General features: G+C 42.6%; 1 protein-coding gene across 11 annotated transcripts in view; it reads left to right on the top strand.

The window, feature by feature from the left end:
- Nucleotides 1-14,031, top strand: part of Plcb4 (phospholipase C beta 4) — a 360,685-nt gene that overhangs the window by 320,573 nt on the left and 26,081 nt on the right. For all 11 annotated transcript variants that reach the window (XM_085833842.1, XM_029473929.2, XM_029473932.2 and 8 more), the window contains 5 exons: nucleotides 2,352-2,556; nucleotides 8,188-8,276; nucleotides 9,109-9,259; nucleotides 13,499-13,548; nucleotides 13,839-13,904. In XM_085833842.1, the coding sequence (XP_085689968.1) occupies nucleotides 2,352-2,556; nucleotides 8,188-8,276; nucleotides 9,109-9,259; nucleotides 13,499-13,548; nucleotides 13,839-13,904 (561 nt within the window). The remainder of the gene's footprint in view (nucleotides 1-2,351; nucleotides 2,557-8,187; nucleotides 8,277-9,108; nucleotides 9,260-13,498; nucleotides 13,549-13,838; nucleotides 13,905-14,031) is intronic.

Genomic DNA, 14,031 nt, shown 5'->3' with positions numbered 1-14,031 from the left:
TGATCTCTCCTAACAAAGTAGAGACTATTTATTTCAGAACAGAACAACTGGCTGAAAGAAAGCAAAGTGGGCTGATGGGCTACAGATCAGAAAAGACATATGCCATGTGTCTGTCTGTCAGGTGCTGAGCTGTCTCATTTGATACGATTATCACCAGGTCCATCATTTCTCACAAGCCGTGTAGTTTTTTTCTTTTCTCTGAGAAAAAGTCTCTGGTATACATATACCACATTTTCTTTCTCTGCTTCTCTGCATTTGGACACATAGGTTGGTTTGTAACTTAGCTCTGATGTTTAGTGCCTGCAGTGAACACACATGTGCAAGTACCTCCCTGGTATATGCACTTAGAAACGTTTGGGTAAATGCCAGGTGGCATGTCCAGGTCACGTGACACATCTAGTCTTAGTTTCTTGAGGAACCTCCATACCAATTTCGATAGTGGCTGGACTATACATTCCCACCAGCACTCTATATGACTTCTCTTTTGTCCACATCTTTGTCAATAATTTTTGCCATTTTTTTTCTTAAGGATAGCCATTCTGAGTGGGGTGAGATCGAACCTCAATATTGATTCATTTGCATCTTTCTGATGACTTCTGAAGTTCAGTATATTTTTCATATGCTTATTTGCCATTTGCATCACTCTTTTTAAAATTATTTTTACCTTATGCATATGGTGTTTTGCTTGCATGAATATCAATGTACCATTTACATGACTGATGTCCTTGGAGGCCGGGATAGGGTGTGGGATTCCCTGGACCTGGCGTTACAGATGGCTGTAAGCTGCCATGCGGGTGCAAAGACTTTAACCTGGGTCCTCTGGAAGAGCAATGAGTGCTCTTCACTGCTCAGCCAGCTCCCATTTCTCTGTCACACTTGAGAACTGCTCATGTCACTGGCACTGTATTGATCAGAGTGTTTGATGCCTTGCTAATTAGGTTTTCCTTCTTTGTATATTCTCGATGTCCCTCCCCCAACTCATTTATAGTAGCTAACAATGATTTTCTCCCACTCTGAATGTTATTTACTGGTTCCCTAGGAGTTGAAAAGCGTTTTAATTTCATGAGTCTCTGTTGTCAATTGTTGGCAGTATTTCCTGAGCAAGTGGGACTCTATTTGGAAAGTCCTTGCCTGGGTTGATACCCGGAAGTTTTCCTCCAACATTTTCAGAGTTGCAGATCTTAGATGAAGTTTTTTGGTTTGTTTGGGTTAGATTTGTGTTCAAAGATAGGGCTATGGTTTTATTCTTTCCCGGAGTTATTTGCTAATGGAACGACCTTATCTCCAATATATACCTTTGACATCTGTGTTAGAAACCTGTGGCTATAGCTATATGGAATTTTATATGAATCCTCAGCTCTGTCTGTTGATCTACATGTGTAATTTTGTGCCAGTGTCATGCTGCTTTTGTTTCTATGGCTCTGTGGTATAGCTTGAAACCATGTATACTGATACCACCGACATTATTCTTTCACTAAAAATTGCTTTGGTTCTCTGGTCTTTTGTACCTCCATATGCATGCTAAGATTTTCCTTTCTATTTCTTTTACATTTATTTCAAAATGTTTTGTTTTGCTTTCGAAACAGTTGTGCTGTGATTATTTTGTGTGGGTGTATATGTGATGTGTGTGTATGTGTGTTAATTTTATACCCTTTCATTTTTCTGAAACCATTCATCAGATCTAACTTTGGGGGGTTAGTCTTTAGGGTCTCTCATATATAGAATCATTTCATCTACAAATAAGGATACTTTGACTTCTTCCTTTCTGCTACCTAACATCCCAAAATTCATCAAAATTTGGGATGTGGTAAACACAGAGAATGATAATCCATGCAGAAATGGTTTTTATCCATGAAGTGTTTCCTTGAAAACACTCTTTATGTTTAAAAAAACAAAACAAACAAACAAACAACAACAACAACAAATCCAAGCAGAGTTCAATGTTGTAAGTAGCCCAGGCAGCAGACTGACATGGGGTTGAGAACAGAAGTCCCAATCCCAGGCTCCACTGATAATCTCTAAACTAAGAAAGTCCTTCAGTTTTCCAGGGTCCCCATCTTTGTGTTGGATGTAGATGGGGGAAATGACAAGAATTGGATCTGCAGTCTTTAACATGCATCCACTTAATATATTTGATGAGATGACTTCCTGGAAACCTAGACCCAGGGTCCTATTGATGTCTTGGGCACCAATCTTACGCTGCATACTTTAGTCATACAAGTGGCTCATTGGTTTGTTTTCACCATGAAGGAGATTGAGGGAGCAGTCTTGGTTTGGTCCAGATCCCTGGAGCCATGGTTCCGAGAGGCCTCATTACAAAATCAATGAAATGCCCAATTGTTTGATTTCAGGTGATCCTGCCTGACCTAGCTGTCCTGAGAATCGCAGTCTATGATGATAACAACAAGCTGATTGGCCAGAGGATCCTTCCTTTGGATGGTCTCCAAGCAGGCTACCGACACATCTCCCTGAGAAATGAGGGAAACAAACCATTATCACTGCCAACAATTTTCTGCAATATTGTTCTTAAAACATATGTGCCTGATGGATTTGGAGGTAAGATAAACATTTAGACATAGAAGACAATATACAAGAGGTCCTGCATTGTGAGACTGTGAATCATTTTGCCCATTCCTGAAAGTAACAAAAATGACCGTGTATTTTCCTGCCTGTGCTGAGAACCTTGGTGGTTTTAAGTAAAGAAAGCAATATATCCGTAGGTCTTATTTCAAAATACTGTAATTTTTGCTTTTGGGCCGCTGACCTTCAATTTTCATAATGTGATTTTAGGTTCAAACATAAGCCAGGAGAATTTCAATCAGGATGGATAGGAATTATTCCTTTCTTTGTACCCTTCGCTTGCCATTTTAAAAGGCAGCAATTAGAGGCTGTAACATACAGTAACAGACATAGGAGCCCATCAGAGCAGTTTGAGCAGTGCCATGGGGCTGGACAGGTAGACGTCTGTTAGATGTGTTTTGAGGCTGCAGTCCACGTCACCAGCAGTTCGGGCACATTGATAGACTGAAGCCAGGAAGAAATTATTCTATGTTTGAGTTTTAAAGCAGGGAACATAAAGGCTGTGGTGATGGCTCAGTGGGTAAAAGTGCTTGCAGCACATAAGAACCAGAGGTCAGCTTCCAGCATCCTTGTAATGAGCTGGGGGACCCCCAGATGCTCCTGGTACACTCTGGAGGGTGGAGAGCAGAATCCTTAGGGCTTGCAGGCCACCTTCTGAGCTCCAGACTCAGTGAGAGAATTTGCCCCATGGGAAGAAGGTAGAGAGTGCTGGAGCAATGCACTGCACTTCCTATGGCCTCAAGACAAATGTAGAGATACCTACACACATAAACATACACCCCCACACACATACACACAAAGAGAGTATGATAGATACTTATTACATTATGGAAAGTGTTACACAGACCCATTTGGTAAAATTTGTTCAAGTTCTGCCATTGCAATGGCCACATTTCAAATAAAACTAAAATTTCTTCCTGGGAAAAGTGCCATTTGGTTAGAATTGAGAAAAACGATCATTTGCTGAGCTCCTGCTTGGTGCCAAGCACTTACATAAAGAAAGAGACCCTCAAAATGTGGAATTGATCTGCAGGGATGTGAGCGTGTGCAGGTTTACACAGAGAAATGTTTGTAATGTGACACGTGCCAGGGCCAAATTTTTACATCCTGCAAACCCATCTCTCATGACAGTCCTGCAAGTGGTCTCCCCTGTGGTCATGCCCACTGCCTTTCTGTCAGATTGTTGCAAATCTCTGTACTGAGGTTCTGCAGTTGGCATCCTAACCTCAGGTTTGATATTCAACAACAGCACACTTGCTCAGCCCTCTGATCATCTCAGGCTCATGTGGAAATACCTGGGGAAGACACTGAAGATTTAGAATTTTGGAAAAGATAACACAGGGCAAATATGAGGATTGCCTTTTTTTCTGAATTTCTGACATCGAGTCTCCTGACTTACAGTAGGTTCGTTTTTGGTGTCTAGTTTACTTCCTACTTCCACACCTCAGAATTTACCTCACAGTCTCCAAGTATGCTAGTATTCTTGATTTTGTAAGGACACGTTCAAGTGAAACTATACCATCACAGGGAGAAAGAAAGAGAGAGAGAGAGAGGGAAGGGAGGGAGGGAGGGAGGGAGGGAGGGAGGGAGGGAGGGAGGGAGGGAGGGAGGGAGGGACGAAAGAAAGAAAGAAAGAAAGAGAGAGAGAGAGAGAGAGAAAGTAAGTTAAGAATGTAAAGATCATTCGAAGTTAATTTGATTGGGTGGCTAGAATGATTATCAGAGAAGGGTGCTTGCCGTGCAGCAAGTGAGGGTCACTCGGAGGTCCTGAGTTCATAGTGAATTGCTCTACCTCTTTCCTAGCCCGCCCTCCCTCCCTCCCTCCCTCCCTCCCTGCCTCCCTCCCTCCCTCCCTCCTTCCCTCACTCCCTTCCTCCCCCTCCTCCCTTCCTCCTTCTCTCTTTCTCTCATTCTCAAGGTCCTCCCTCACACTCTCTCTCCACCCCACACCCCTTCTGGTAGTACAAAAGACTAAACCAGGAGCCCATGCCTACTAGATAAACATTGAACCGCTGAGATTTTGGGTCAAGGCCGTACTAAGTTGCTTTAGCTGTCCGTAGACGTGTGCTCATTGTATGTGCATTCACACCCTGCTTAGAGAGATTTTATTTAGTTTTAACAACACACTGAAGAAAGATCTGTTGGTTGTAAAATCCTCACCTTAATTTACCCTGTAGTTTATGTAAAATGGCATAGGAAACAATTATATCATAAGCAATTCATCACCCAAAGGAAAGAAGTCTTTTTAATTCCTCCCCACTGAGAGGTTTCAGAACTCCTGTGCGTTGGTTGGCAGCACCGCAGCTCTGTGTTCTGCATGACTTTTAAATGTATTTTCTTTGTCAGTCATTGTACGTGGGTGGAAACCTTTTTATAAAGATAAGAAAACTCTTCTTGAGGCTTTTCCAAGGTAGGGCCCTTGCTTGGACCTAGTCTTAGACTCTTACAGGTCACCTGTTCATTAGGTTCTGCTCTACTAAGTGACAGTCAGGTGACAAATACCCACATATGAGAAACTTTGCTCTATGCAATTGTTCATAGTTAACCCTGGCCCCCAACTCACGCCCACATACATCTAGTGCTTCTTAGGCATTCTGAACTCCAGCTGACCCAGCTTCTTCCCAGCATGAGAGTGGTCAACAGCCCAGATCTTACCCCTGACCCCTTCCATTCATGTGAATTCCTGTGCCCCGACCTCTGTCCTGCTGTTTCAAGCCCTAGGCAGCAGAAATAGTGGTCTTGTTGAAGCTGCTTCTCTTGCTACTAAAATCAGTTACAATGCACAGAGAAATAGCACCAATGATGGTTTGTTTCTCAGTTCATTTTCTTTTGCGGAAACCAAACACCCAAAATTGGCTAACTTATAAAGTAAAGATGTATTTTTAGTTTTGTAAAGATTTATTTTATTTTATTTTATTTTATTTTATTTTATTTTATGTGTAAGGGTTTTGCCTGCACGTGCACATGTGTGCCTGGCCAAAAGAAGTCATCAGATCATCTGGAACGGATAGATGGCCGTGATCCACTATGCGGGCTCTGGGAACTGCACGTGGGTCCTCAGTAAGAGCAACAAGTGCTCTTAACCATTGAGCCCAAGAAAGGGAATTTTGTTTCTTTTACTCAGTTCTGAAAGCTTAGATGATCCAGCTCCTGCTGAGTGTTAGTGCTGCTTTGCGCATTTATTCAGTGGAATACTGGTATAAGGGACATGATCTGGTGGGGTTTTTGTTTGGTTTTGTTTTAACTTTCATACAGTGTGTTTTGATGAGATTCACTGTCCTGGCCCCAACTCTTCCCAGACCCACACTACTTCCCTACCCATTCAACTCTCTGTCATCTTTTTATTAAAATGCTTCAAAACCAATTTGTAATGTCCAAACATTCTTAGATGTGTGAGCTTTTCCTGGAATATGTCGGTTTACCAGAGGCTACCCTTTTAGAGAGAACTATTTCACTCTCTCCCGATAGCTAACAACTGTACTTTGCTCCATGGCTGGGGTGGGATTGTGTGCCCAACTCTCGTCTCCTTGCTGGGATTTAGTCTGTCACAAGCTTGCACAGGGTCTGTACAAGTAAGTTCATGTGTGCAGCTCCCCTGCTGTGTCCATATGTTTCCTTTAGCCATCCACCATCTCTGACTCTTAACCTCTTTCTGTACTCCCATCTGTAGTGATCCTGAACTGTGGGTGGCTGATGTGGTATATATGTTCCCTTTAGAGATGAGCATTTTCTGAGTGGATTTAAGTCGTCTCTGTCCATAAGATGAAACCCATTCCTGGCACCAGACTAAGAACCTGTGGCTGTATAGATCCTAGGCTTCAGGAGGGAACCTACTATTAATTATTGCAGATGAACAGACATAGTATTAAATCAGCTTTTAATGGCTTATCATTATATGCATAGATGAGTGCATTTTTCAACCCTAATCTGAAAAGCTTCAATTTGCAACAAATAATTAACTCAGTGACCCCCAAACTGGCCAGTGTGCAGAAACTAAAAGAGATCTGTTTATACAACCCAGATGGAAAATATTTCTGGGCTAAAGAGTAATAGTAGGCCATCTTAAGTATTTAAAACTAAATATTTACTGAAAAAATAGTAACATTCCTTATTTTTTTAAAAAAAGATATGTCTTGCAGTGAATCGAGAAGCCTTGGTTTACATCTTCCAGTGTTCCAGTCCTCAATATAGTAATAAAACGATACTCTCTTTTACCTCCACACAGCAGAACTCCTGGGTTGAATGCCTAGCACCGTCCCTCATTTATCAAACCTGAGAGACACCATCTGTGGACACATCTGACCTGCTAGTGGTGTTTACTCACCACACAGAATTACCACATCAGCCATCAGTGTTGGGGACAGCAAATAGTTCTGGTGCCAAAGACAATGACTCAATGTTACATTTCCCACCTCCATTGCTTTAAGGGTTTTTCCTCTCTGTGTATGTTTTCTTTATTACTAAGAGGTGAAAGAAAGGATATATGTCTAATATATATATATTAGACAAATGTGTGTGTGTGTGTGTGTGTATGTATGTATATATATAAAACATTAGCATTAAGTTAAATGTCACCCTAAGCAGTTTGCTTTCTAGGTCCTTGTTTCTTGGGCAGTGCCCTTCTTCATCCTGTGGCTCCTCTGTTGCTTTATGTAAATTAAGATAAAGTGGCTTTATCTTAATTTTTGTTTGGTTGCCTTTCTGCCTTATGATTAAAGATGCATCCAGGAAGGTACGGGTGTTTCTCATTCTCTCCACCCAGATCTTCAACTACCTCTAGCATAGCCAGATGTTTCAAACAGCTGATACTTCCAGAGGGAGAATATCCTCAATTAAGATGCCATTTCTGGAGTGTCATGCCTGGATTTCCTGATGCAGAAATGTCACTTTTTTTTTTCTTTTAAATATTTGTTGAAATACACATAATACATGCCATCCAGGGGTGGTGGGGAGGGTCGGATTGCTGGTGTTTGAACCAGGGCAGTGTGCATATGAGGCATCTTTTGCACTCTGGAAAAGAAGGGAGCAGTGTGCCTTATGGTAAGTTCACCAGCAGGGCTTGAGAAGTAGCTTAGCAGGGTAGTGAAGGTCCTGTGTTCAGCACTCAGCACCACAAGCAAAGCAGACACTGAAAGTGGCTAGCTCAAGCACACTGATCAGGCCCTTTCTTACACATATCACTAAGATACCCTGCCAACACAGTGAGCCGTGTGGGAAGGGATTGGCTTTTCTTGGTTTTGTTTAGCCCTGATTCCCCTGCACGGGGCATAGAGCCTTCACAGGACAAGGGCCTCTCCATAGGAAAGGGAATAACATTTGAAATGTAAATAAAGAAAATATCTCATAAAAAAAAGAAAAGAAAAAAGTCACAAAACAATGGTTATTTAAGCTACAGTACAATATTTTTCTAAATGAAAGGTAATCCATTTTGGAAGAACTATTGATGATTGCTATGGTAGGTAATAAATGATATTTTTGTGTTCTGTAAAATTAAAAAATACCACTTTATCCAAACGTTATTCCAAAAAGAAGAAAAAAGAATTGAGTTGCATTTTCGTGGTCTGTTCATTTAAACATAACCTTGATAGTTTTTTGATTGTTTTTCAGATATTGTGGATGCTTTATCCGATCCAAAGAAATTTCTTTCAATCACAGAGAAGAGAGCAGACCAAATGAGAGCAATGGGCATTGAAACTGTAAGTGAAGCTGTGGGCTAACGGCGGTAAGAGTGACTGCAAAAGCAAGAGCAAGGCGATGTAGGAAGTTTCCAGAGGGTTTTCAAAACCAAGCTTATCCATTCAATAGAAGTTGGAAGGAGCTACGAAAATATAGCACATTTTATACAATATGGCCACTATCAGAGAGAGCTTCTTAGTCACCAGCGAGACATCTGCAGTTGTCTGGTCCATTATGAACGAAGTTGGAACTATCCATTAGAAATTACAACAAGGATTTCTTTTTTATAATGCTGAAATGCCAAATGACTGAGTGCAGTGAGTTAATGAAAATGACAGTTATTACCAGGTACTCATTTCTTTGTCCTTGGATCCCAACACTCCCTCTGTTCATCTGTTTCTCTATTGGAAATGTTCCTTTGCTGGATTCTTTGGGTTGGAACACAATCAGCCATCCAGTCAGCCATCCCAGTAGCTAGAAAATGTCATGCTTATAGTGGAGTTGGGTTGTCTTTCCTTGGATGGATCATTTTTTGCCCAGCACAAGCAAGCTATATAGTCTCACTCACCTTAGGTAAGAGCTTGCTTGTTTTGTTTAATTTGAGACACAGGCACAGTTTGTAGCTTGGCTGACCTGGAACTCACTATGTGCACAGATCTGGGCTTGAATTCATAAAGATCCACCGGCCTCTGACTACTGAGTTCTGGGATTAAGGGAGTGCCCCATCAAGCCCAGCTTCAGGCAAAGATCTTGAAAGGCAGGAAAGTCTGCGAGGCTGAGGGATTTCTCATTAAAGTAAAAATGCTTCTAGGGCCAGGTATTTTAATCATTGGGAATATTTTTTTGTTCCAGAGTGACATAGCTGATGTGCCCAGTGACACTTCCAAAAATGACAAGAAAGGCAAGGCCAACCCAGCCAAAGCAAACGTGACCCCTCAGAGCAGCTCTGAGCTCAGACCAACCACCACAGCCGCCCTGGGCTCTGGCCAGGAAGCCAAGAAAGGTAAGATGTGCGGTTCAACTCCTCGTCACTTCTGCCCACTTTCGTTGTGACCCTAGATGCAAAAGAAGAGACTTACTGGACAAGTTGCTTGATTTCCTCTTCTGAGGGTTGTTTAATGGGAAATCAACGATTGTGTTTTATGGGCTGGAGGCCATCACCTAACCAGCGTGTTACCCCTAGTGCAACAGTGTTTGCTTTGACATTCTTCATGGCAGGACTGAAGGAGCCCTTGCTGCCACAGTGCCAGTAGCTAAGTCACCCACCTTTGTCTTCCAGACTCCAGCAGGCGAGGGGCACGTGAAGCATCAGAGTCACAAATGTTATGGGTAATTTTTCCATACATAGAGAAAAGGCTTGACTGTTTATTTTTAAAACCGGTAGATGGGCATTTGATGGCCAATTTCAAGTGGTTTTCTGTGAGTGAGACAACAGCTCATAAGAAATGCCATGATACAGAAACACGTGACCCTGTGCTGCTATTGGACAGCCTCTACATAAGGAGACATCCATTTGGACTATTTAAAGTAGTCTTCAGTTCAAGAGACCAGGCATACATTTTGACTGATCGGTACCCATTTCCATATTGACAGTTAAATATCTAAAATACCCCCTTGACCATAAATAATTTACTACACACAGTCTGTTAATTTTCATAGTAATTTCTTTTTCTCCTAATGGTTTCTTAGCATGTATATTTCCTATTTACAAGTTAATTTAATGCCAGTGGTACAAGGAGATTAAGCCATTCTTACATATACATGTATTCAGTGCTAACAATTCAGGGGAAGAAGAGACAGTCTTTCCCAACCAAAGCAGCCTGGTAATTTAGCAGGAAACTAAGTGTGCACTGAACTTCATGGAACAAATTAGAAAATGAAGCTTTACAAAAGTAGCCCAATTTGTACTGGCCCCGCAGCTGTTTGTTCTTCTCGGGAAGGAACATGGAGTGAGGTAATGACCCAAGCACAGACATTTCCTTTCCAGCCCTGGTCAGTACTAGCACTGCTACTCCTACAGAGATAGACATTGGAAAATGCAGGAGGTAAAGTTCTTGTCTGACTCCGCACGTCCATAGTGACTGTAGTAATTGCATTGTAAAGTAGCTCCTAAAACAGCACACACAACAGACCTCCAAAGGCCCAGAGAGTCCGTAGCTCCAAATGGCTCTGTACTTGGGTTTGTTGGTGAGTTAGTTTCCTTTGTTCCCCAACAAGACTACGTTTGAACCAACCAAGCAGCTGTCAGTTGAACACCAGTGATTTCCCCCAATCCACCCCAAAGGTAGGATGTACATGCTATTTCTTCAGGAGGCTTAGAAGCCTACAAGAAGCCACTACCATACTAGGTTCTACCAATAATTAATAAATAATAATAATAATAATGTAACAACAATAATAATAAACCTGCATACCTTTGGGGATGTACATACACGGGGTGGGGGTGGGGGAGATAAGAACAGGCTCCAGTGTAATAGGCAGCCCAGGTAGGTGCAATGAGGACTGACCAGTTAGAACAGAAGAGGACCCCCAGCAAGGTCCAGAGAGGACTCAGAGATAAGATCCTAACTGAGCTGGACCTGGAAACATAGGTCTGGCTCAACCAGAAGGGACCAGTATGGAGACCAAGGGAAGGAGGACACCTGAAGAGAAGTGGGTAGTAGAAAGTGGAAGCAGTTCACTTGTCCCAGTCTGCAAAGAACTTGGGCCCACCCTGAGGAGGCAGTGAAGGACAACACTAATAGTATTGACATCAGGAGTCATTACAAGAAGAGATGCTACAAGCCGCCAGTGGCCCTGGTACCCAGGACTGTATTACAGCACACACCATATTATGATCAACCAGAGGAAGAGGTCAATATAGACAGACACATCCTTCATCATTACCTTGTACCTGGAGCCGTGCTGGGAAAGCTCTGTTGGCCTCCTTTCTTTGGAAATACATGGCTAATAAATGACTGAGCAGAGAGAGCAGTCTGGGGTAAGCTGTGGTCACCATAAGAAAAGAACTGAGGAAGAAGAATGTAGTTATTTGGATGTGGAGCTTAGAAAAAGGCAAAAAGTGCAGACCTACTTCAAGAGACTTCGGGGTCACACTCTACAAGTGGACAGCAAGAGAAAGAGAGGAGCTGAGAGGGGATGATCGTGATGAGAAAATGGCTGGCTCCCACAGCACTGTGATCAGCGAGGAGGGGGAAGGGCAGAGGGCCGAAAGGCTAGGAGCTCACAGGCAGAATGAATAACAGGAAAGAATGAAAATGAATACTTCGTTTTGAGAAGGAGTTGCAGATTTAGAGAAGTCATGGCTATAGTGTTTCTGTGCAACCAGGGATACCCACTTGCTGACGCCAGAAGCCTAATCGTCAGACATGATGGCATAAGGCATAAAAACACATGTTCTAATAGCATGTCCATAGCACATAATGAGGAGAGACGGATGGAAAGTGTGAGGGTGCAAAGTGACGTGGCCATCGGGAAGCTCAGATGTGGAGACAGGAAGTGAGCAATTCGAACAGCGCCCCCTAGCTGTGCAGCCCTCTCAATGACACCAACCACCGCTGCATTGCTGATTTAAGAAGGGATTAAGCATCCTCAGGTCCTAGCTAGTTTCTAGGTTAGAGTTTGAGAAATGAAAGTTAGTTGTTCTATGGAGCTGTACAGATAATAGCAAAAGCTTTATATAGTAAAGCTGAAATTAGCCAGAAACTTTGGAACTTAAGATGTAACCTCTGACCTGGTTTTCTACCAGACAAGGCAGCCGAGAAGCACAGTCCATCATGGTAGCCACATGCAGGACTGTAAAGGAGGTAACATTAAGCTCTGTTCCTCGCACACCCACGTTTCAGATGCTCGGGAGCTTTATGTCTCTGGATACCTCACACATAAGTTGTCTCTATTCCTGTCAGATGTTCTATGGACCACACTGCTCTAAGCACATAGAGCGGAACCAATTCTTGTTCTACAAAATGGGAAATTTTCTTTCCTACTTAGCAAATTAAATATTTTGTACTTAATTTGTATATTTTTCCAATAGTGCAAAATGTAATTGAGGAAGGTACCGTTGTCTTCAGGATCCTGCTTATAAAGATTTGGTTAAGGCAAGAAAGAAAGAGAGGGGGGAGAGAAAGAGAGAGAGAGAGAGAGAGAGAGAGAGAGAGAGAGAGAGAAGTCTTGTCTATGTGGGCTGAGGCCTTAGGATTTTCTGGGAGCCGGAGGACCCTGCAGGCTCCTAGACCCTGTGTGTTCCTTTATAAATAGGAAAGCTGGCAGCCAAGAATAGGAAGCCCTTAGCCCAGTAGCATTCACCAGCCACTTATTCTCTCTCTCTCTCTCTCTCTCTCTCTCTCTCTCTCTCTCTCTCTCTCTCTCTCTCTCTCTCTCTCTCTCTCCAGCATGATGTCAGGAGGGGCTGTGACAGCAGATACAAGAGATCACACAATAGCCACACACACCCTACCCATCCTACCCTGAAATACCATGGATCCCATCACTGATCCTCCCCCCACCCCATGAAGATTTCCTTCTACGTCCAGTGGTCATGCCAATCTTAAAATGAATCAAACCTACAAGCAAGAGCATGGCGCTCCAAACCTATCCTATCCTTCTTAAATACATCATACCTGCTTTGGGGATTCCAGTAGAAGTCAGTTATCTTTGAATACACAATCATTCTGTTTGCCTACGATGAAAATCTGTAATCAAACAGAGACATCTGGGGATTCTTCAGCAATTGTGTTTACCATGACTACTCTGAGTCCAGCCTTTACTCAGCTAGCAAACAGGCTGAGTGTCGTACTCAAGGTTTTCATGACAGAACCCCTTAAATGGGGAGTCTGATTTCATTCTTCCTGTGTTTAGGACATTGCCACACTCAATAGCACATTGCTTAGATGCTAAGGTTAAATCTGCCCAAAAGAAGCTTACCACGTTTTGCTTCTTGGTGATGGATGACTAAGATAGGGGTCGAGCTGGAAGTTAGTTGACTGATACCGTGTACCCAAATGCAAAGATGAAAATAGCTGCGGCAGATCCTAGGTGCCTGGCCGCTAGATGGGTCCACTTAGCCCATGCCCCAGTGCTAAGAAGGCTGGCTGATTGAGAGTTATAGCTACTCCTCCTCAATTGCCCTGAGACCATGGGTAAAAAGCCCACGCAAGCTGTTTTGGAAGTATCAGGTATACCTTAGAAAGTTTATACTCTAATTTTAATATACATAATGATATTTTTGTGACTTTTTTTAAAGGTATTGAACTTATCCCTCAAGTGAGGATAGAAGATTTAAAGCAAATGAAGGTAAAATGTCTTGACTACTTTTCAGATGTCCGTGTATTATGAACATTGATGAAACAAGGGTTTTTTTTTTCCATCACAAAGTACAATCATTATGATTACCTCTGGCAAAAGGATAGATGGAAAGAAGGGAAGAGAAAGACAGAGAGAGGGAGGGGGTGGAGGGAGGGAGAGAGAGGAAGGGAAGGAGGGAGCAAGGGTGGGAGACAGGGAGGGAGACAGACAGACAGGCAGACAGACAGACAGAGAATGAATCTCATTTCGGATCAGATCCTCTTTTTCCTCCCCTGCAGGCTTACTTGAAGCATTTAAAGAAACAACAGAAGGAGCTAAACTCTTTAAAGAAGAAACATGCAAAGGTACTGTGGTTTGGCATACGTGGCCGTGCATTTTGTTGGTTCGTTTGTATTTTACTTTTAGCTCTCTGATGAAGACCTACCACTTCATTTTGTGTTGTGTACAATGAACCATTCATCACCCAGAAGA

This window comes from Mus caroli, unplaced genomic scaffold, assembly GCF_978045245.1.
Source record: "Mus caroli unplaced genomic scaffold, Mus_caroli_1 scaffold_2, whole genome shotgun sequence".
In the NCBI taxonomy this organism is placed as follows: Eukaryota; Metazoa; Chordata; class Mammalia; order Rodentia; family Muridae; genus Mus; species Mus caroli.
This window is presented reverse-complemented; position numbering and strand designations above follow the sequence as displayed.